Here is a 20,935-nt window from a genome sequence, read left to right on the forward strand (position 1 = left end):
CTAGCAGTGCTCCTGCTCAGCCTGGAGCAGCCTCTAGGGCGTTACATAGAGTGACGCCAGAACGGTTAGCCGAGGCGTTTGCTGACCATCCTTGTCCTATTGTGGGTGACCTGGAGTTGGACACAGAGGCTCTGCAGACGTGGCTGATAGAGAGGTTGGATGACCTGGCCCCTGTAAGGGCGCCTCGTCCTACGGCCGTGCGGCAGTCTGCACCGTGGTTCACGGGGGCGCTGCGTACTGAGCGTAGCCAGTGTAAGGTGGCTGAAAGGGTGTGGCGCTCTCAGTACGACGGGGAGGCCAGACTTGCCTACAGGATGGCGGTTAAAGCGTACCATCGTAATATTCTGTGCGCAAAAAAAGAGTATCTTGCCAGGAGGATTGAGGTGGCCTCTAATTCTTGTAAGGAGATCTTCACGGTGGTGAGGGAGTTTACGGCCCCTAGATCCAATCTACAGCAAGGAGCGCCATCTGAGTCTTGGGTCTGTGACCTCGCCAGGTTTTTTACGGATAAAATTAGATCAATCCAGGCCTCTTTCTCAGTAGAGTCTGCAGAAGGGTCTTTCAGCATCGGGGTGGGACGAGCTCCATCGCTTCGCCAGACGTCGTTCTTGCGGAGTTTCCGCCTGTTTCCTCCGATGCTTCTTTTTCACTTTTGGCCAGTCTCAAATCAGGCTCGCCACTAGATCCCTGTCCCGCCAAATTTTTGGCCAGGATGGCGTCGCTGATGAACCCTTTGGTGAATCCTCTCCTGAATTCATCCTTGAGAGAGGGGAGGCTCCCTCTGCCCTGGAAAAGGGCGATGGTGATCCCCCTCCTCAAGAAGCCGGGATTGGATACTGAGGTTTTGGCCAATTATAGGCCAATTTCTCTTCTTCCGGCCCTGGCGAAGCTCACGGAGAAGCACGTGCATGGCGTGCTTTCTGGCTTCCTTGAATCTAATGATCTACTGCACCCTTCGCAATCCGGCTTCCGGCCTAACTTGAGCACGGAGACGGCACTGCTTGAGGTGTCAGAGGCTATCCGGGAGACGCTGGACGCAGGTGGGAAGGCCATGCTTGTCATGCTGGACTTGTCGGCGGCCTTCGACACCGTCCCCCACGAGGCACTTCTTGCCAGACTCTATGACATCGGTCTGAGGGGGACGGTGCTCAAGTGGTTTACATCGTTTCTTGAGGACCGTCGACAAACGGTCTGGGCCTCACCGAGCTCCGCTGAGATGCCGCCATTGGGAGTCGGAGTTCCACAGGGCTCTGTGTTGAGCCCGACTCTCTTTAACATCTTTAGGACTCCTCTGGCGGCACTCGTGGAGGCTTTTGGGGCCCAGATCGTGTCCTATGCGGATGACACGCAGCTTCTTTTCACCTGCAGGAAAGACCAGATATTCGATGGGGAGAGCATTCGGGGGTGTCTGGAGAGGGTCTTTGACTGGTTCCAGCGGAACAGTCTTAAGGCCAACTCCAGTAAATCGGAGGTCCTGCTCTTTGGCTGTGCCTCGGAACCGGAATGGCGTGAGTGGTGGCCGGCGGATATGTGTCCGCCCGCTCAGCCATCTATGGCTGCCAAAAATTTGGGAGTCAAGTTCGATAATAACCTCACGCTCAGATCTCACATTCTTGGTCTGACAGGCACCTGCTTCGGTATCTTAAAGACGCTCCGGAAGTTCCTACCTCTGCTTACAGAGGAGCATAGAAAGATCACTGTCCAAGCTCTAATAGGATCTAGATTGGACTATGCTAATGCTCTATATGTAGGGCTTCCGGATTATCTGGTTCAGCGGCTGCAAGTGGTGCAGAACTCTGCGGCTCGCGCCATTTTCGGCCTTCATAGGCGGGCGAGAACATCCGGGGTGCTGCAGTCACTTCACTGGCTCCCCATCCGAAAGCGGATTATGTTTAAAACTTTGACGCTGGTGCATAAGGCACTCTCTGGCTTGGGAGCGAAGTATCTGCAGCGTAGACTGGCCTTTTATCGCCCGGCTCGCTCACTGCGATCGGAAACTTTGTTTATGGCCGTGGTTCCCCGAGAGAGGAAGGCTCGCATTGGGGGTCGCTCCTTTAGCCTCAGGGCCCCCCAGTTGTGGAATTCCTTGCCTCTCGCCCTTCGCAGTATTTCCAGCCTGTTCCTATTCAGGAAAAGCCTTAAGACCTGGCTTTTTAATCTTTAGGGTTTTTTTTTTTACTTTTCTGTTTTTATCATTGTTATGTCTTTTAATTGCTGAGTCGCCCACATAAAGCGCCGGGACACTCTTGTTGAGTAGCCGTGCGCTATATAAATAAACGTTTAACATAACATAACATACCTCGCCTCAGCCCAGATTAATAAATACTTTCACTGAACCAATACAGGGCAACCTCCAGATTTCTTGCTTTGGGCCTGATCGCAGCAAAACTCTTGATCACCAAGAGATAGAAATTCCCAATAGCCCCCCACACAACAGACTGGCACCGATCACTACTCAACTGGGCTAGGGCAGAGGGGGTGGCCTTGCGCAGAGAAGACCTGCTGGGTCTCTGTAAGTTTCCCCTGGCGAGTCATTGGGAGAATACAGTGTTAGACCTACACGGCCTAGATGCTACCACAGAGAAAGCCAAAGAGAGGGCACGAGGCCAGCCAAACCAACGCTTAGACTCGGAGAGTACACATGGAGAAGACTAGGAAGAGCAGACCCCTACTCACATAGCCCTCTGAGGTAGGAGCTTAAGCTATCACCAGTAACTACTAGCAGGACTCTTTCCAACATACCTGGCAACAGGTCTTAGGCGAACACCCAATCCCTGATTTGATGACTTTGTCCTCATTTTGGTGTATCCCACATCCCAAGTTCAAATGTGTAATGCGTCATGTTTAGAACATAAACGTGTGGCATATCACAATATCTCATCAAAACCATTAGTGTTCTTGTAATGCTATTTCTTAACTAACAATTTGAATGGATGAGACGCAATGGTAAACTGTACCATGAACTGCATCGCCTAAATACTATTATGAGATATGTCGTCATTACATTGTTAGTATTGTACGAGAAAATAAGAAATGTCAATAAAAAGATTTAAACAAAAAAAAATGTGGACACATCATTCCAAGTGCTCCAAATCGGACCTGCTGAGCTCATGCTCACCTGTGTAATATACATTCTCATCCCACCCTCGCTTGGTCCAGGCAGCGTTACGAGTCTCCTCCCTGGACTGCAGGTCCTTGTAGGCTGAAAGGAGAAGACAATGGATGATATAGCCCAAGATTGGCATCAGTGAAGCTCCTGCAACTCTATTACAAATTTAAGTACTGCACTGTGACTGAAGTGTGCCCTTTAATGAGCACTCAAGACAACTGTAACATGAAAGATGGGCATTCATCAAAAACAAATCTTCTAAACGCGTGTCTGGGGTACACATGAGGACGCTTACTTGAATTCTTAGTTCTACAGGCGGGAAATCCTTACTTAATTATTTGACATGTAGTATCGCTGTTCAGAAGCATGGTTTTCCATGACTGCACCCAATTGAAAAACTTAGCATTTTATTTTTAAAGAGGTAGACAAATTAAATAGATATTGACAAAAATAACATACTCCTATGTTCTAATCTACAGAAACAAAAGAACAGATGGTGGACGGAATGCTGAAAAAAAAAATCAAACTTTCACCCCCAGTCACAGACCAGGGTTTGAAACCATCATTTTTTTGCTCACCACGCCACCCCAGTTTGGACCCGGCCATATGCAAATCAGTCTTGGCCCTGATCCCCACGGGAACAGTCAAGCTCAAACTGCCAAACTAGGTCCTCCCTCGACCGGAAGCAAGCATCCTGGGACCGGTTTAGAAATATCATCCCTCATCAGCCAGGCTAGCTTGAATTGAGTGGCACACTGAGCACGGGACCCATGTCTGGGAATACGCTTACACTTAGGGCAACAAAACCAAAAAGAAGAGATGATGGACAGAATGCAGAACAAATCAAATATTTACTGCCAGCCACAGATCTGGGTTTAATCCATATTTTTTTGGTCACCACGCCACCCCAGTTTTGACCCAGCTATTTGCAAATCAGTCTTGACCCTGCGCCCATGTGAACCGTCCAGGCTGAACTTCCAAGCCAGATACTCCCTAGACCAAAAACAAACATCCAAGGGCAGGGCCCTGGGTATCATCCCTCATCAGCAAGGCTAGCTTGAATCCTGGGGCAAAGTGAGCACAGGACCCAAGTCTGGGCATACCTTTCCCACTTAGCGCGACAAAGGCAAAAAGAACAATGATGTTGAATGCTGATCATCTGTTCATTTTGCCTTTGTCGCCCTACGTGGCAAGGGTATGCCCAGGCGTGGGTCACATGCTCACTGTGCCAATGGATTCAAGCTAGCCTGGCTGATGAGGGGTGATACACCGAAACTGGTTCCAGGATGCTGGTTTCCGGTCCACGGAGGACTAGGCCGTGCGGGCTGGACTGTTCCCATGCGGAGCAGGGTCAAGACGGATTTGCATACACTGGGTCCAAACTGGGGTGGAATAGAGAGCAAAAAACAATGGATTAAACCTAGATCTGTGACTGGGCGTGAATATTTGCATTGTTCAGTATTCTGCCCATCATCTGTTCATTTTGCCTTTGTCGCCCTACGTGGGAAGGGTATGCCCTGACGTGGGTCTGGTGCGCACTGTGCCATTGGATTTAAGCTATCCTGACTGATGAGCGGTGATCTGTGACTAGAAAATGATCCGCTGAAAAATGCAAACATTCATCTTCAGTCTACTTAACTGCATTTTATGAAAAGAAAATTTGCATTAGGCTGTATGTAATTAAAAGATAAAAAGGCAACAGTGCACCATTAAAGCTCCAGGTGAACACCAGATTTCAGACAGTTCAGCACTAACAGCTCTGAGATAATTCATTTTGGAGCTCTTTTGGATGTCAATACTGTTGGACCTGGGCCTTTTGGGCTGGTTCACCCCTGAACTTTTTGCTTTTGATGGCGACCTGGCGTTCATGATTTCTGGCTTGGCGCACTTTTTCCCTGGGTCCCAGAGTAAAATGCGTGCGTGGAGTAAGGTTGGCCTGACCTCCCATAGGAATGCATGGGGAATATCTGGGTCCCTGGTGGTTCCCGATGCGCGAGGTGTGCAGGCTCGAGTTTGGTATGTGCGAACTCGTGAGATTGAATGCTGCGTGATGATGTATGCAGCATGTATGTGTCTAGTGGGGAAGTGCCACTTCTAGACATTGGTGTGTGTGTGTGCAGTGAGGGTGCTGGAGTGGGATTGGCTGGAGCTGGCTGGCAAGCCTGGCTCCAGGAAGTCTGGATGGGTCTGCCCAGTGGTGAGTGGAGAGATTGAGTGATGTGAGGGAGGGCTGCACCTGGTTCCTGAATAGGGCTGGGCTTTCCCCACACAATGCTGGCTCCGCCCCCTGTGGTGCGTCTAACGACCCTAGCCTCCCTAGTGAATAGAGTGAGGGGCTGAGCACATCAAGGGTGCTCCAAAACCAGCTGCGACTGGTTTCTCCCCCACGATGCACCCTGAGACAAAGGATTTAGTAGTATAAAAATGGGGCTGTGTCCCCACACAAAGTGTTCTCTTCCAGGATCCTGTCTGGGGGGGTTGCTGCTGTTGCTGGGCAGGAGGACCGCCACTTGGACTGCCTCCCTGCCTGGAGGCCCAGTGAGCTGGCTCTGGGCCCAGCCTTGCCCCCCCTGCCTGCCTAAAGACTCTTGTTAGACTGTTTATTTCCCTCAAAGCGCCTGGAAGTGCTGGGTTGGCTTCCTAGCACGGGCAGCGCTTTATTTGCTCCTCCAAGCGCCTGGGAGCGCTTTTGTTTTGCATCTAGCGCAGGAAGCGCTCTATTTGTAACTATAGCGCTTAGGAGTGCTTTGTTTGCTGGGGCCGGTGCCCACCCGGCATCTTTCCCGCGGTGTGGGGGAGCTGAGCGGCGCGGGTGCCCACCCTACTCATTGCCGCACTCGTCGGCCGGTGCCCACCCGGCAATGGCCCGCTTTATTTGTGGTGTGCCTGTTATTTAGGGGGACGAGCGGGTGCCACCCCGCATCGCCGCCCAGACCCGGAGCAATTCTCGCCGCAGCCCGGCGGCGCCGGAAATCAGGCACCTCTCGCCCAGGACGTGGGCGGGGCCTGACCGTCTTCCGCAGGACCACAGAGGGAAGCGTCCTGCGCGGGCCGCACCTGGCTGGTCTCCTGTGAGGAGAGGGAGACCAGCGCCAATCCCCACAACCCCGACTGGAGTCAGCCTCCCATGTCGGAGGCGTCAAAGAGAAGGAGATCGCCGCCCAGGGGACCGGAGCAAGAGAGGACCGAAAAGGAGAGAGCCCCGAGGAGCGCTCTACTGGCACCCCCGCGAAGGAGAAGAGGTGCGCTGCACTCCAGGCACACCGGTGAGTGGAGCTGAGCCGAGCCGGGAGGAGGGGGTGTGAGGCCGAAGCCCCGTGGTTGTTGGTGGGAGAGAGAGGGGGACGCCGGGGCACATTGCCAGTGCCCGCTCCCCCAGTGTGCTGGCTTTCTTCTCCAGGCATTCCGGCATTTTTGAGTCCCCCGAGTGGGACTCAAACGGAGTCGAGCAGCCTTCCTTGCGAGCCTGAGGGCTCCAAAACCTCTCGGGGCATCGTTAAAGGGTAGAGCGGCCCGGCTGAAAGCGGGCCGCTCCCCCAGTGCTGAGGGCATTTTGTTTCTTGCCCACGAGAGGCTCAAGGCGCTAGATTTGTTGTCAGAGCCACAGAGGCTCTAAGGGGCATTGCATTGGTCAGAGCCTGCGAGGCTCAAACAGGGCATATTTTTTACGAGCCCTGAGAGGCTCTTGGGTGCCACATTTGCTGAGCCCAGAGAGGCTCAGGGGGACATTCTATTGGTTCAGAGCCTGGGAGGCTCCAACGCTGGCCCCATCAATTGCTACACAGCTGCCCAGCACTTTGTGGGCAGCTGCCACGTTTAGGCCCCTGACATTGAGGCACAGGGCGTCCTAGCCCCCACAAGGCCAGTTGGCCTAGGGACAGTCACAGGTGGTGACTTATGTGAGTTTTGCGCAATTGTGTTCTTCGATACACCTCTGAATGTTTTTAGGCATCATGTGTTTTCCTTTCCTGCACCTCTGAATGTGTTTTAATGCGTCATGTGCCTTGTTCCTTACACCTCTGAATGTATGTTATGCATCATGTGTTTTGTTCCCATGCTTATACCCCTACAGGTATTGTGATACTTAGGTGGTTGTTTTTCCCCTAGTACAGGTGTTGCTAGTGAGGTCCTGGTTCCCTGCATGACCTTTTCCTAAGGTGGTTAGGGTTGCGTAGGTGGTACTTAACATTTACCAGTAGTTACTGGTTGTGTGCTATTTTGTGTTAGTGATTTTACATTCTATGTACTAGTTCTAAAAGTGCTGATTCCTGACAGTGGTCCAGGTGGCCCGGTCTTGTACATATCCCCTGTAAATTCTGCCCGTGCCGGATGGCACATTGTAAAGTGTGTGTTTTTATCTAATGTGTTTTGGTGTAATACAAAGGCTATTTTTATATATAACCTTGTGTGGAGTTTCCTTTGTGGTGGGCCTTGGGTGTTGTTGCTGGGGTGCGTGCGCAAACACTTAACTCACATCGCCTCCAAGTTTAGCCTTACTGCTCGTGCTACGTCACCAAGGGGGTGAGCAGGGGTTATCTTGGCGTGTAACTCCCTTGCCCTGATGTGGAAGTGGTGGTCTCTGACTGACTTTGGCGCAAGCCCTGGCCAGCCAGGGATCCCATTTCTAACATTGGTGGCAGGCGGTGAGGATCCGGATTTGTGTTTGCGTTGTACCGCAGTGGCAACGGGCCACACTACAAAACTCTGCATTTTAGATAATTACATTTTGGGGATTATTGTTCTTTGAAGTTCTAGTTTTTCTTTTCATAAGAGTGTCCAGTACGTTTGTCCCCTGCCCTGCTCCCAGAGTTTGGTACCTGTGTCACGTGTGGTCAGGTTGAGAAATCAAGGGTGGTAAAAAGTGCCTTACCGGTCCGAGGGGGGGCAGGGGGGGTGGATGAATGGTGTGTTGCCTGGACAAATGAGTGTGAGTTCTCTGGGGTAGGGAGCTTGATGAAATACTTTGAACTGTGTACTCTTGCTTCAGCTCTGACAGTTAAGTCCCCTGTGTTGCACCTGTCTGTGAGCATCCTGCCAAGATGGAATCTTCTTTTAACCTCTGTGGTCTGTTTAAGTACAGTATGCATGAGTTGGTACCGTTTTGTGAGGAGAGAGACATCCCAGTGAATGAGTCAGACACCCAGTCCAAGCTTAGGGATAACCTGATCCTATGGCAGAAGGATGACTGGGAACGTGAGCACAGTGAGAAAGTGAGGGCCCGGGCCTCGCACCATGAGGGTGGTGGGTCTGAGGGGATCCTTGAAGAGTCTGAAGAGGAGGATGAGGATGACAGTGAATGGGCACCAGCAGATAGTGAGGACCCCATAGATAGGGAGTCCCTTGCTGGGTCCAGTGTCAGATGCAGCACCCCATTCCTTTCCCTGTCCCCAGATGAGTGGTTGGATAGGAGGGAAGAGAGGGAGCACCAGCTGGCTTTGGAGAAGCTCAGGTTAGAGCATGCCAAGGAGATAGCGCAGCTAGGTGTGCAGGAGCAGATTGCAGAGGCTGAGAGGGCCTTGGCCAGGGAGAAGATAGCCCTAGAAGGTAGGTTATCCCCTGACCGCAATTATAGTTTTCTGGATTCCCCAGGGAGGGTTGAATCCAGTAGTGGCAGCAATAGAGAGTTCGGTGCAGGAAGTGCCATTCCCTGTTTCCAAAGAGTAGTACCTTGTTCCCGAGAGGACACGTACTGGTTGAAGTTCAGGTGCAGTAGGAGACTGCCTCACCAGAATTGGGGGGATTTTGCGGATGATTGTCGTGATGCACTGCTTGATTGGATAGAGGTTCACGAGGAACCTGATTTTGATGGACTGCTCAACCTAGTTATCAGAGAGCAGCTGATCAATTGTTTTGCGCCAGAGTTGCGCCAACACCTGTCGAGGGGCGACTTCGTTTGTCCTTGGGACATTGCGAGGGAAGCAGACCGCTGGGAAGGTGCCAGAGGTTCTGACACGTCATGGGTGAGTGAACCCGAGAGTAGTGGGTCAGGTATCTTCCAGCCCAGTGTGGTGGAAGAGGCTCAGAGTAGCCCAGCTAGGTCCCAGTGTAGCGAGAGGGGTGTAGGGGCTCACGTCTTGTCTCAGTGGAGTAAGAGTGAGAGGGGGACTGAGTGTTCCCAGGTGCCCGAAACCCAGTCTCAGAACCTGGATGGTTTCTTGAGGGAACACCAGGTTGGGGACCTAGGCTGTCCTGTTAGACCCCTTGAGGGGGAATCGCCTAGTGTCTAGAGAACCTGGAGTATGTTTAAATAGTGTTCCAGTGGTTCTTGTGTCCGGCAGTGCCACTCCAGTTGGGGGGGGCACAGAAGTCCGAAGTTAGGAGTGAATGGGGGATGTGTTCCCCAGTGGAAGAACAGTTGGTCAGGGACTAGACAGTTGGGCTACGTTCCCTTGGAGTGACCATGGTGACACCACTTCTGTTCTGGGGGATCCTCCCGCACTGTCAGGTGGACAGGGGACGGAAGATCTGCGCCAGACAGACAGTCACACAGCCCATGAGTCATGTGTTAGCCTCAGGGGGATGGTGAGTGAGTCCCCAGAAGTCCTGGAGTGCCAGGCAATTATCCCACCTAGGGGTTTAGACCGAAGGTTGGGAGGCCAGGTTCAGGATCGGCCTGACCTGAAGGGTGGGACGTCTGTAACCAGAGTCCTGGCCAGTGCTTCTTCCAGGGGTACCTCTCCAGTTGGGAGGGTGCAGAACTCTGGAAGGGGGTGCAGAGGGTGGGAGAGCCCACCTCTGACCTCGGTGCAGCCTAAGGGCTTAAACCCTAGGTTAGGAGAATGGCTTTCTAAGGGTACCCCTCGCAGGAGGTGGAGGAACCCTAGAAGAAGAGGTAGGGGGAGGAGAGCCTTCCCTGAGACTCCTGGTCCGCCTGAGGGTGTAGACCCTAGGCTGGAGAACCAGTGGCAGTCTAACCCTGTCTTACAGACAGGAAGAGTGGAGAATGGCTACTATGTGCCAGGGGTTACTACCCCCCACTCTGTGGATAGGCAAGGACCGGTGGCAACTGGGTGGCCCAGGGCCTGGTCCTGGCCGCGGACAGCTTGGGAGTACCAGTGGGGTAGCCCAGTTGTTCCAGATGGTGGTTTTAGAAGGAATCCCAGGGGTTCACAGTGGCGTGGAACAGGACGGTGTCCCGGCAGTGGCGGGCCCGTGTCCGTGTTCTATCGCCCAAAGGAGGGAAGACCATCACGGTGGTGATCGGTCTACCCTGCGTTTTGGCTGGAAGGGGGTTGTGTTGGACCCAGGCCTTTTGGGCTGGTTCACCCCTGAACTTTTTGCTTTTGATGGCGACCTGGCGTTCATGATTTCTGGCTTGGCGCACTTTTTCCCTGGGTCCCAGGGTAAAATGCATGTGTGGAGTAAGGTTGGCCTGCCCTCCCATAGGAATGCATGGGGAATATCTGGGTCCCTGGTGGTTCCTGATGCGTGAGGTGTGCAGGCTCGAGTTTGGTATGTGCGAACTAGTGAGATTGAATGCTGCGTGATGATGTATGCGGCATGTATGTGTCTAGTGGGGAAGTTCAAGGATACAGTCCGTTGTTAATGTTTATATAGAAACTTGTAAATGTGCACACATGGAAGGAATCCACAACCGTTGTAATATGGGCGGGATTACTTTAAGTAAATAATCAAACAGTTAGAAAAGTCACTCGCACCAGAAGTGTATTGTATACGCTGTGAAAACATGAAGGGAGACGCGATTTTAAACACTTACGAGATGGACTAAACATGGTAAGCGTAAAATAGCATTTAGCGATGTGCAGCACATAGCGGGCAAAAGTTCAGAATATCGGAGATGAAATTCAAGCGGGAGAGTGATTTAAAAATGGGACTATTAAGTGTTGAATTAGTTTAAAGTTTCATTTACAGTTATAATATGAAAGATTTAAGTGATGAATTACTGAATTGATTAGCTAAAAATTGGCTTTTATATTTATATATGCCCCGAAGAAGGAAATGTACTTTCCGAAATGCATTGGGCCATTTTAATAAACAGTATGGGATGTGGAACCCACGTTGGACTCCCGAGCCTTTTTGAAATAGTTTCGTTCACAATTGAGTAAAATTAATCGATTAACACATGAGATGAAATGAACTTAAAGGATTGTAAAATGATGAAGTAACAAGAGAAAAGCGGAGAAAATATTGATTCACTGGATTCAATGTAATACAGGGCAGTGCAACCTGACGAAATCGGAATTGGAGATTTCTTGTGTAATCTAGTGGGGAAGTGCCACTTCTAGACATTGGTGTGTGTGTGCAGTGAGGTTCCTGGAGTGTGATTGGCTGGAGCTGGCTGGAAAGCCTGGCTCCAGGAAGTCTGGATGGTCTGCCCAGTGGTGAGTGGAGAGATTAGCATGAGTGATGTGAGGGAGGGCTGCACCTGGTTCCTGAATAAGGCTGGGCTTTCCCCACACAATGCTGGGTCCGCCCCCTGTGGTGCATCTAACGACCCTAGCCTCCCTAGTGAATAGAGTGAGGGGCTGAGCACATCAAGGGTGCTCCAAAACCAGCTGCGACTGGTTTCTCCCCCACCCTGCACCCTGAGACAAAGGATTTAGTAGTATAAAAATGGGGCTGTGTCCCCACACAAAGTGTTCTCTTCCAGGATCCTGTCTGGGGGGGGGGTGCTGCTGTTGCTGGGCAGGAGGACCGCCACTTGGACTGCCTCCCTGCCTGGAGGCCCAGTGAGCTGGCTCTGGGCCCAGCCTTGCCCCCCCCCTGCCTGCCTACCTGCCTAAAGACTCTTGCTGGACTGTTTATTTCCCTCAAAGCGCCTGGAAGTGCTGGGTTGGCTTCCTAGCACTGGCAGCGCTTTATTTGCTCCTCCAAGCGCCTGGGAGCACTTTTGTTTTGCATCTAGCGCAGGAAGCACTCTATTTGTAACTATAGCGCTTAGAGCGCTTTGCTTGCTGGGGCCGGTGCCCATCCAGGATCCTTCCCGCGGTGTGAGGGAGCTGAGCGGCGCGGGTGCCCACCCCGCTCATTGCCGCACTAGTCAGCCGGTGCCCAGCCGGCATTGGTCCGCTTTATTTGTGGTGTGCCGGTTAATTAGGGGGACGAGCGGGTGCCACCCCGCATCTCCGCCCAGACCCGGAGAAATTCTCGCCGCAGCCCGGTGGCGCCGGAAATCAGGCACCTCTCACCCGGGACATGGGCGGGGCCTGACCGTCTTCCGGCTTCCGCGGGACCACAGAGGGAAGCGTCCTGCTCGGGCCGCACCTGGCTGGTCTCCCGTGAGGAGAGGGGGACCAGCGCCAATCCCCGCAACCCCGACTGGAGTCAGCCTCCCACGGCGGAGGCGTCAAAGAGAAGGAGATCACCGCCCAGGGGACCGGAGCAAGAGTGGACCGAAAAGGATAGAGCCCCGAGGAGCGGGAGCTCTACTGGCACCCCCGCGAAGGAGAAGAGGTGCGCTGCACTCCAGGCACACCAGTGAGTGGAGCTGAGCCGGGAGGAGGGGGTGTGAGGCCGAAGCCCCGTGGTTGTTGGTGGAAGAGAGAGGGGGACGCCGGGGCACATTGCCGGAGCCCGCTCCCCCAGTGTGCTGGCTTTCTTCTCCAGGCATTCCGGCATTTTTGCGTCCCCCGAGTGGGACTCCAACAGAGTCGAGCAGCCTTCCTTGCGAGCCTGAGGGCTCCAAAACCTCTTGGGGCATTGTTAAAGGGTAGAGCGGCCCCGGCTGACAGCGGGCCACTCCCCCAGTGCTGAGGGCATTTTGTTTCTTGCCCACGAGAGGCTTAAGGCGCCAGATTTGTTGTCAGAGCCACGGAGGCTCTAAGGGGCATTGCATTGGTCAGGGCCTGCGAGGCTCAAACAGGGCACATTCTTTACGAGCCCTGAGAGGCTCTTGGGTGCCACATTTGCTGAGCCCAGAGAGGCTCAGATGGACATTCTATTGGTTCAGAGCCTGGGAGGCTCCAACGCTGGCCCCATCAATTGCTACACAGCTGCCCAGCACTTTGTGGGCAGCTGCCACGTTTAGGCCCCTGACATTGGGACACAGGGCGTCCTAGCCCCCACAAGGCCAGTTGGCCTAGGGACAGTCACAGTTGGTGACTTCTGTGAGTTTTGCGCAATTGTGTTCTTTGATACACCTCTGAATGTTTTTAGGCATCATGTGTTTTCCTTTCCTGCACCTCTGAATGTGTTTTAATGCGTCATGTGCCTTGTTCCTTACACCTCTGAATGTATGTTATGCATCATGTGTTTTGTTCCCATGCTTATACCCCTACAGGTATTGTGATACTTAGGTGGTTGTTTTTCTCCTAGTACAGGTGTTGCTAGTGAGGTCCTGGTTCCCTGCGTGACCTTTTCCTAAGGTGGTTAGGGTTGCGTAGGTGGTACTTAACATTTACCAGTAGTTACTGGTTGTGTGCTATTTTGTGCTACAGTGATTTTACATTCTATGTACTAGTTCTAAAAGTGCTGATTCCCGACAGTGGTCCAGGTGGCCCTGTCTTGTACATATCCCCTGTAAATTCTGCCGTGCCTGTTGGCACATTGTAAAGTGTGTGTTTTTATCTAATGTGTTTTGGTGTAATACAAAGGCTATTTTTATATATAACCTTGTGTGGAGTTTCCTTTGTGGTGGGCCTTGGGTGTTGTTGCTGGGGTGCGTGCGCAAACACTTAACTCACATCGCCTCCAAGTTTAGCCTTACTGCTCGTGCTACGTTACCAAGGGGGTGAGCAGGGGTTATCTTAGCGTGTAACTCCCTTGCCCTGACGTGGAAGTGGTGGTCTCTGATTGACTTTGGCGCAAGCCCTGGCCAGCCAGGGATCCCATTTCTAACAAATACCTTCATTAAATTTGAGCTTCTTAGGCAGGTGGGAGTTTTGATCATCAATTCAGAACAAATTCCCAAAATTGGGACATTAGATTAGTGAGCTTTACGTCTGCATAAAGGCACCATTGATACAAATGAACATTAAATAGAATGGCAAGCATATTTCAATTTTTAAATAAGAAGATTAGAAAAAAACGAATTAGATCCTGAACACCATTAACAACATTTCTAACAGGAAATGTTTCGCAGAGGTGATCTGATGGTAGTGGTAGGTGACATGAACAGTCAGACAAGTTCTTAAAGCAACTTACTCATATGGCTACAGCATAGTCTTTATTTCAGCACAAAGGTTGAATCATGCCAACTCTGCAAACAGAGTTATTGTCTCCTAAGATTCCTAATAGATTCTATTGATAGATTCTATAAAGAGGATTTATGCATGGTAGCATTATCTTAGATAGAAGCAGCTCCTGCTACCATGGAAACCCAAGTTTCCTAATGGCAGAAAACAGTTTATGACCTTTTAGAAATTCCTAAATGTTAATGTTAAAAAGTATTTAATGAGCGCACTACCACCGGTTGGTTTCCTGGCGCTAGAGTAGACGGAGAACGAGTCCTGAGGCGAGAGGAGAGAGGCAATCAGTGATACGCTTGTTTAAAAGCCATGTTTATAAGGCTTTCCTAAAGGACATATGGTCCGGGCAAGATCTGATCTCCAAGGGGAAAGTGTTCCAAAGGCGAGATGCCAGAACAGCAAATCTGCAGTCACCCGAGTGTTTGCGTTTGAATGCAGGTGTCTGGAGGAGGGCTTGGTGCGCAGAACGCAGATTGCGGGAGTGGGTGTACCTGGTAAGGAGATTGTCTATGAATTTAGGGCTTTTGCAATGGAGAGATTTAAAGACCATGCAACCAGTTTTAAACGAGCAAGGTCGCTAAGCAGAGGAGAGGCTGAGTGCCATCTGGGTTGCGCAGTGATCAACCTGGCTGCATAATTCTGGACCATCTGGAGACGCTTTAGGAGATAAAGGGGTAGGCCTAAATATATGGAATTTGCATAGTCCAGGTGGGACCGAACCGTGGTGATCACCACCTGGGTCATGGCTGCAGGAGTGAAAAAGCGTCGCACCTTCCGAATTTTCCTGAGCTGTCAAGTCTCCTGAGGCGGAAGCCGGGAGTAGGTTCCCCCGACTTTTAAAATATTTCAGTGTCACTAATACTTTGTTGTTTTAACCCTACCTGCACGCATTTCCTGTTCTCTGCTCAGGGCTCCACACGCTTGGGTTAAAAACCGCACAGCGGATCTGAGCGCTGCTGCGGAACAAACCGCAAAACCCAGTGCCGCCATTACCGCCGCGGACACAGGCCACGCCCCTTTCTCGAGAGGCCACGCCCACCACCATCATCTCACTTCCTGTATAAATAATGTGTATCTTCCGATCGCGCAGAGGGCGCGCCAAAGGCAAGCCCGTCTGCGCCCGTCCGCGCCCCGGGGCGAGGCACGCTGCACGGCTCTGCCCTTATTCCCGCTCTGCCCTTCTATCCCACAACAACGGACACGGTCACATATCTAGAGTCACCCACATCAAAGCTAACAAACTCGGGATCTTGGTGGACTGTACATGCCCTGGTGAAATGCTTTCCACTCCGAACAATTCCCGTCTTATTCGGCCCAAGCCTACTCCCCAACCTCACTCCCTGACCTTCTTTTACTTAAATACCCGCTCTCTTGTCAAACATCAACAGGATATCTTCCTTTTTTTGATTACAGAGCACCCTGATGTTCTCCTATTAACGGAAACCTGGCTTACTCCAGATTCTGCCCCAGACATTTTAGCTGCACTCCCCCCAAACTATTATATCATTCATGCAGACCGTGCCAGGGGCAGGTCTGGTGGGGGGGTGGCACCTATCATCGACTCTTCCTTAAAAACTACCACTCTTACCTCTATCAACTTACCAGACATTGACAATCTTGTCTTAAAGTTTGAAACCCCTAACACTACTATGTTGCGTGTACTTCTGTACAGACCTCCTAAATCTATGCCATCCTTCCCTTTTCTGTTTAGTGAACAAATCGCCAACTTAGCCATGGATCACTCTCAGATCCTTTTAGCAGGTGATTTTAATTACTGGTTCAATGACCCCTCGGAAGGCTCTCAATCCTGTGAGCTCACTGAGCTCCTCACAAATTTGAATCTTTCTCAACAAGTTCTTTCGCCTACCCATTGTAAAGGTCATATTCTAGACCACATTTGGTCCAACTTTCCATTCAACACATCCCCACTCTCCTTTCCCTGCCTCTGGTCAGACCACTTCTCCTCAAATTCGAACTTACTTGGTCTGCGATCAAATCACCCACTGCCCTAACTTGCTGCAGGGCAAGGAAATGGAAAACACTTGACAAACCAGAATTCATAAAAACACTAAATAATACGATTCCTCTCCCACACTCTGATATTAACTTGTTCGAGTCCAACCTAGCGGGCTGGCTCCAAAATGCTAGCGACATCCACGCACCCTTCAAAGACATTAAACTGGCCCGGCGAGCTGACGCTTAGCGTTGGTTTTCCCAAGACCTAAAAGCTAAAAAACTATCTCTGCGCCAACTTGAGCGAAAATGGCGCCGCTCTTACTCTCCAGACCTAAAATCTGAGTTCATCACGGCCAGGAAGGAATACATGAAGACCATTCTGGTCGCCAAATCTACCTATGTTTCTTCCCGTATTCTCAACTCAATCGACAAACCCAAGGATACCTTCTCAATCTTAAATGAGCTGACAGACTTAGACAGCGTCCGCCCTAAGGTAGCTCCAACCCAGACCTTCTGCGATGCCCTCAACACATTTTTCCTTGATAAAATTGTGGACATCAAAGCGAGCATTCCCAGCTCCCTTGGCGCCATCCCCTCTGTTCACCATTCCCCCACCATCGAGGTTACACTAAACAGGTTTCCTACCATGACCTCAGAGCAATTCTCTGATTTATTGACAAGAGTCAAGTCCGGGGCGCCCTCTGATAAATGCCCCCCCTACATTCTAAGGCAGGTCTGTCCTCCGTCCCCACGCCGGCCCATACCTTACTGAACACTTCTCTCACTTCCGGCCTAGTTCCCCTGGCATTCAAGGAGGCAACAGTCATCCCACTTCTGAAGAAACCGGGGGCGGACCCCTCCTGTATGGCAAACTACCGGCCGATTTCCTTGCTCCCTTTTTTGGCTAAAGTTTTAGAAGCCCATGTTGCGAAACATCTGTCCAACTTTTTGGAGAGCTCAAACTGTCTAGATTCTCACCAGGCAGGTTTTCGCCCTGCCCACTCAGAGGCAGTCGTCGTTGCGGTCCTCGACTCGCTCCGTGACTGCGCTGACAGACACTCCCCTCAGGCCCTGGTGCTCTTAGATCTGTCGGCCGCTTTTGACACGGTCGACCATGACATATTGATCGACCGTGTCAACCAGGCTGGCATCAGGGGCCTAGCCACAGACTGGCTGAAGTCCTTTTTGGAGAATCGCTCCCAGTCGGTCCGTCTTGGTACCCTGGTTGGCCCTAAACGGTCCATTACCTGTGGAGTCCCTCAGGGCTGTTCACTGTCACCTCACCTGTTTAACATCTATAATCTTCCGTTAATCCAGGCCTTAAGAGACAGGCAGGTATCTGTATTTAATTATGCAGACGACCTGCAATTGCTCTTCACGGTCGACAATTCCACACTCTCCATCTCTCATTTCCAGTCTACCATGCGGTTCATCCAAACCTGGATGAACCAAAATCACTTAAAATTAAACCCTGGAAAAACCGAGCTGGTGCTCACAGGGGAAAGCGCCAAATTCTGGGGCCCTCACTACTGGCCATCCCTACCCCGGCCGCAAAGACACTTAGAGTGACCCTGAATAGTGACGTCTCCTTAAAAACTAAAGTGGGTCAAGTGGTCTCCAAGTGTTTCTTACTGTTGTAGTAAAAAATTAGACAGGAGATGGACTCTACAACATGGTACAGCCAGTAGGTGAACTTTTATGGAGCACGACTGTAGGCTAGACTTTGCAGAATTCAAGAAAAGCAGTAAAAGCCTTTTCCCAACAGTAACATCATTTGATCAGTGTTTTTCTGGATGCACCAAAAGCACAACTACCTTAATGTCAAATATTAGAAAGTCCACCTGATAGGAAGTATCTTAACTTCCTTCGCAATGCTCTTGCACTTAGGCAGTCACTTCAAGTCTCCATCTTGAAAGAGTTAAGGAGACAAGCCACCAATTGCAAAGACACATTTTTGGTGCTGTATTCTGCCATGTGCGCTGACCAGAAGATGTGCAATGAAGTTTTTACTGTGGTTGCTCGGATAGGTGAAAGACCTATAAACCACTTTTGGCATGGTCACTAGACGGCTATTAGAATAACTCTCACCCTGGTTTCTTTGATATTCATGACAACACTTTGTATCAGTGTGACTGGATGATAACCATATGAATATGTCCCTACCCAATCAATCAAATCAGCTTTCCTTGGAACTGGATTATAAAACCTAGATGCATAGGGATTATTTATAAAGTTACATTTATACATGTAGATTTACTCATGTGCAAATTTACTCTAGAACTTAGGTGTAAATCTATACTCTGAAATGGCGAGTAGCACACAAATATGAATTAACACAAACTTAGACTTGCATCTCCAGTTCCTTAAATCAGGAGTGGAGACTGTTAACAGTAAATGTCCAAGTGTAAACTAATTACTAATAACTTTCAACCATAGGTGTCAATCTCCCTAGAGAACAGTATGGGGAAAATAATTAAAAGTTTATTATTCTTTAAAAAAATATAAATGTTAAACAATCTAAAACATGTATTAATAATATAGAATAATAACATGTTACAGCACATTAACTCATTAAATTAAATGTGTATTAAAACGTCATTTAAATATATTTATGTTATAAATAATATTTCTTAAACAATAAAAAATGCCCACCTACAAACAAACATTTTTATTTAATCTGTACTACATTTCGTTAAAGGTTGCATGTTGAATTAAGTAAACACAAGGAGGTGATAGACTGAGCGCTGAAACTTGTCACCCCCCCCCCCCCAGTCACAGATCTGGGTTGAATCTATCATTGTTCTTTAACTCACTTCGCCATCCCAGTTCAGACCCAGCTATATGCAAATCAGTCTTGACTCTGTGCCTCATGGGAACAGTCCAGTCAGAATTGCTAAGCAATATCATCGCTAGAACAGAAGCAAGCATCCTGGGACTGATTTCAGTGTAACACCCCCTCATCTGCCAGGCCAGCTTGAATCTAATGGCAAAGTGAGCAAGGGACCCACGTCTAGGCATACCCTACCAACTTAGGGCTAACAAAGCAAACACAAGGAGATGATGGACGGAGTACTGAAGCTTTTCAGACACTCGCCCCCAGTCACAAATATATTTCTAATAGAAATTGAATGTTACTTTTTTAATTAAGACATTACATTTAAAAATAATAAAATGATCATTTAATAATTACATATATCTTTAACATTAAACAAAGTATATATTTTAGAAGTTATTTAATTTAAGTAACATTATTTCCTAAGGGGTATTATTTTAAGTCTCTGCCTCCATTATTTTCTCCATTATAATCTAACAAAGTGTTTTACAGTACATGTGAGTGACGGTGAGTGGTCCCCTACTTACTCCAAGGCTGAGCTGCAGTACATTTACTATTGTTTTATCACCTGACTGGCTGTATTGACTTTAAAAGTGTAGTACGTGAATGGAAATGTGCTTACTCTTTTGTTGGTGGGTGTTTCTATTAGCCTGCCCCTTTCTAAACCCCTCCCTACTTCCCCCAAACCCCCCTCCCATTTTGTTGTAATTATTTCTCATTTTCCCACCAATCCCCCTAGTCCCTCCCATATTTACAAGTACGTAGTAAAAGACAGCAGAGGTGGATATTTCCAATGGTAGGTTTGTGAATTATATTTTGTACTAAGTAGTACTACTGTAGTACTAATTTACGTACTACAAAATATAGTTTGTGTATAGGGCCTCAATATTGGCCTTTTGGAAAGGTGAGAACAAATCTATTTGCAGTTTTTACTCAATCACTGTAGAACTGATTTAAGATATTTTCAGCTATAAACCATTTGGGCATTTCCAATATGACTCTTCTTAGTGTGTTAGCATTATTAACAGGTGAACAACTGGAATGGTTATTCCCACAGTTATACACACAGAATAAAGTACTGGTTACCAAGAGCTATAATTTGCCAAAAGAATCAGGAGTCAAAGTTATTCCAGTGTTCAGGATGGAAGACCCTCATCTATCTGTCAGTTGGCATGCTTCATCGTGGAGCCACTCCTGGCAGCGGTTTGTATGATCCAGGTGCAAGCTACTATACAAGTGTTGGGGATCTCGTGAGGTATTCTGCAACTTGAACAACAGGACGAGGCCAATGGTGAGTAAAGAAAGGATCGGGGAGGTGGCCAATTTGCAGAGGGGAAAACAAGGCAAAAATATATCTATTAATACTACCTATTGGTATACTGAATGATCATTAGGTTCCCAAAGGTAGATACAAATTGTATGGCATGACATGGACGCTAACATTAAGCAAATCTCCTTTACTGCCAGCGCACAGCAGCAACAATTGAAGAATATGAAACTTCAATGAAGATTCTACGATACTATAAAGTCCCCCAGGTGCAGCCATCTTCCTTCTTTGTTGCTGCTGCTCACAAGATAAGTACCTTTTACTTTATACTTTATAACTCTTCTGTATTTTCTTTTATGTGATGTAATGGGGACTCAACTTGACTACCCTACTCTACCTTATGCTTTCTTTCAGCCTCTTTAGGCCGAAAGAATTACCCAGTAAAATTAAACCGGCATTATTTTAAACCAGATTTATTGGAACTTTTGTCTCTCCTCACTCGTCAATTTGACAAGAGGAGCAACTCCCCTCAGATCGGGCCTTCAAAGACCGGCCTTACCTTTCCCAAACAGGCAAGCAGAGTTTACTTTCAAATAGGCTCCTGCGTTCTCTGGGAGACGCGT

The 20,935-nt window shown here is 49.4% G+C and overlaps 1 protein-coding gene across 1 annotated transcript in view; it reads right to left on the minus strand.

The window, feature by feature from the left end:
* The window catches only part of NIPSNAP1 (nipsnap homolog 1), a 244,073-nt gene that overhangs the window by 16,053 nt on the left and 207,085 nt on the right, over window positions 1-20,935 (minus strand). Inside the window, exon 9 of the mRNA XM_078667188.1 lies at window positions 3,119-3,202. Within this exon, the coding sequence (XP_078523314.1) occupies window positions 3,119-3,202 (84 nt within the window). The remainder of the gene's footprint in view (window positions 1-3,118; window positions 3,203-20,935) is intronic.

The sequence above is a fragment of the Lissotriton helveticus genome, chromosome 11 (assembly GCF_964261635.1).
Source record: "Lissotriton helveticus chromosome 11, aLisHel1.1, whole genome shotgun sequence".
Lineage (NCBI taxonomy): Eukaryota > Metazoa > Chordata > Amphibia > Caudata > Salamandridae > Lissotriton > Lissotriton helveticus.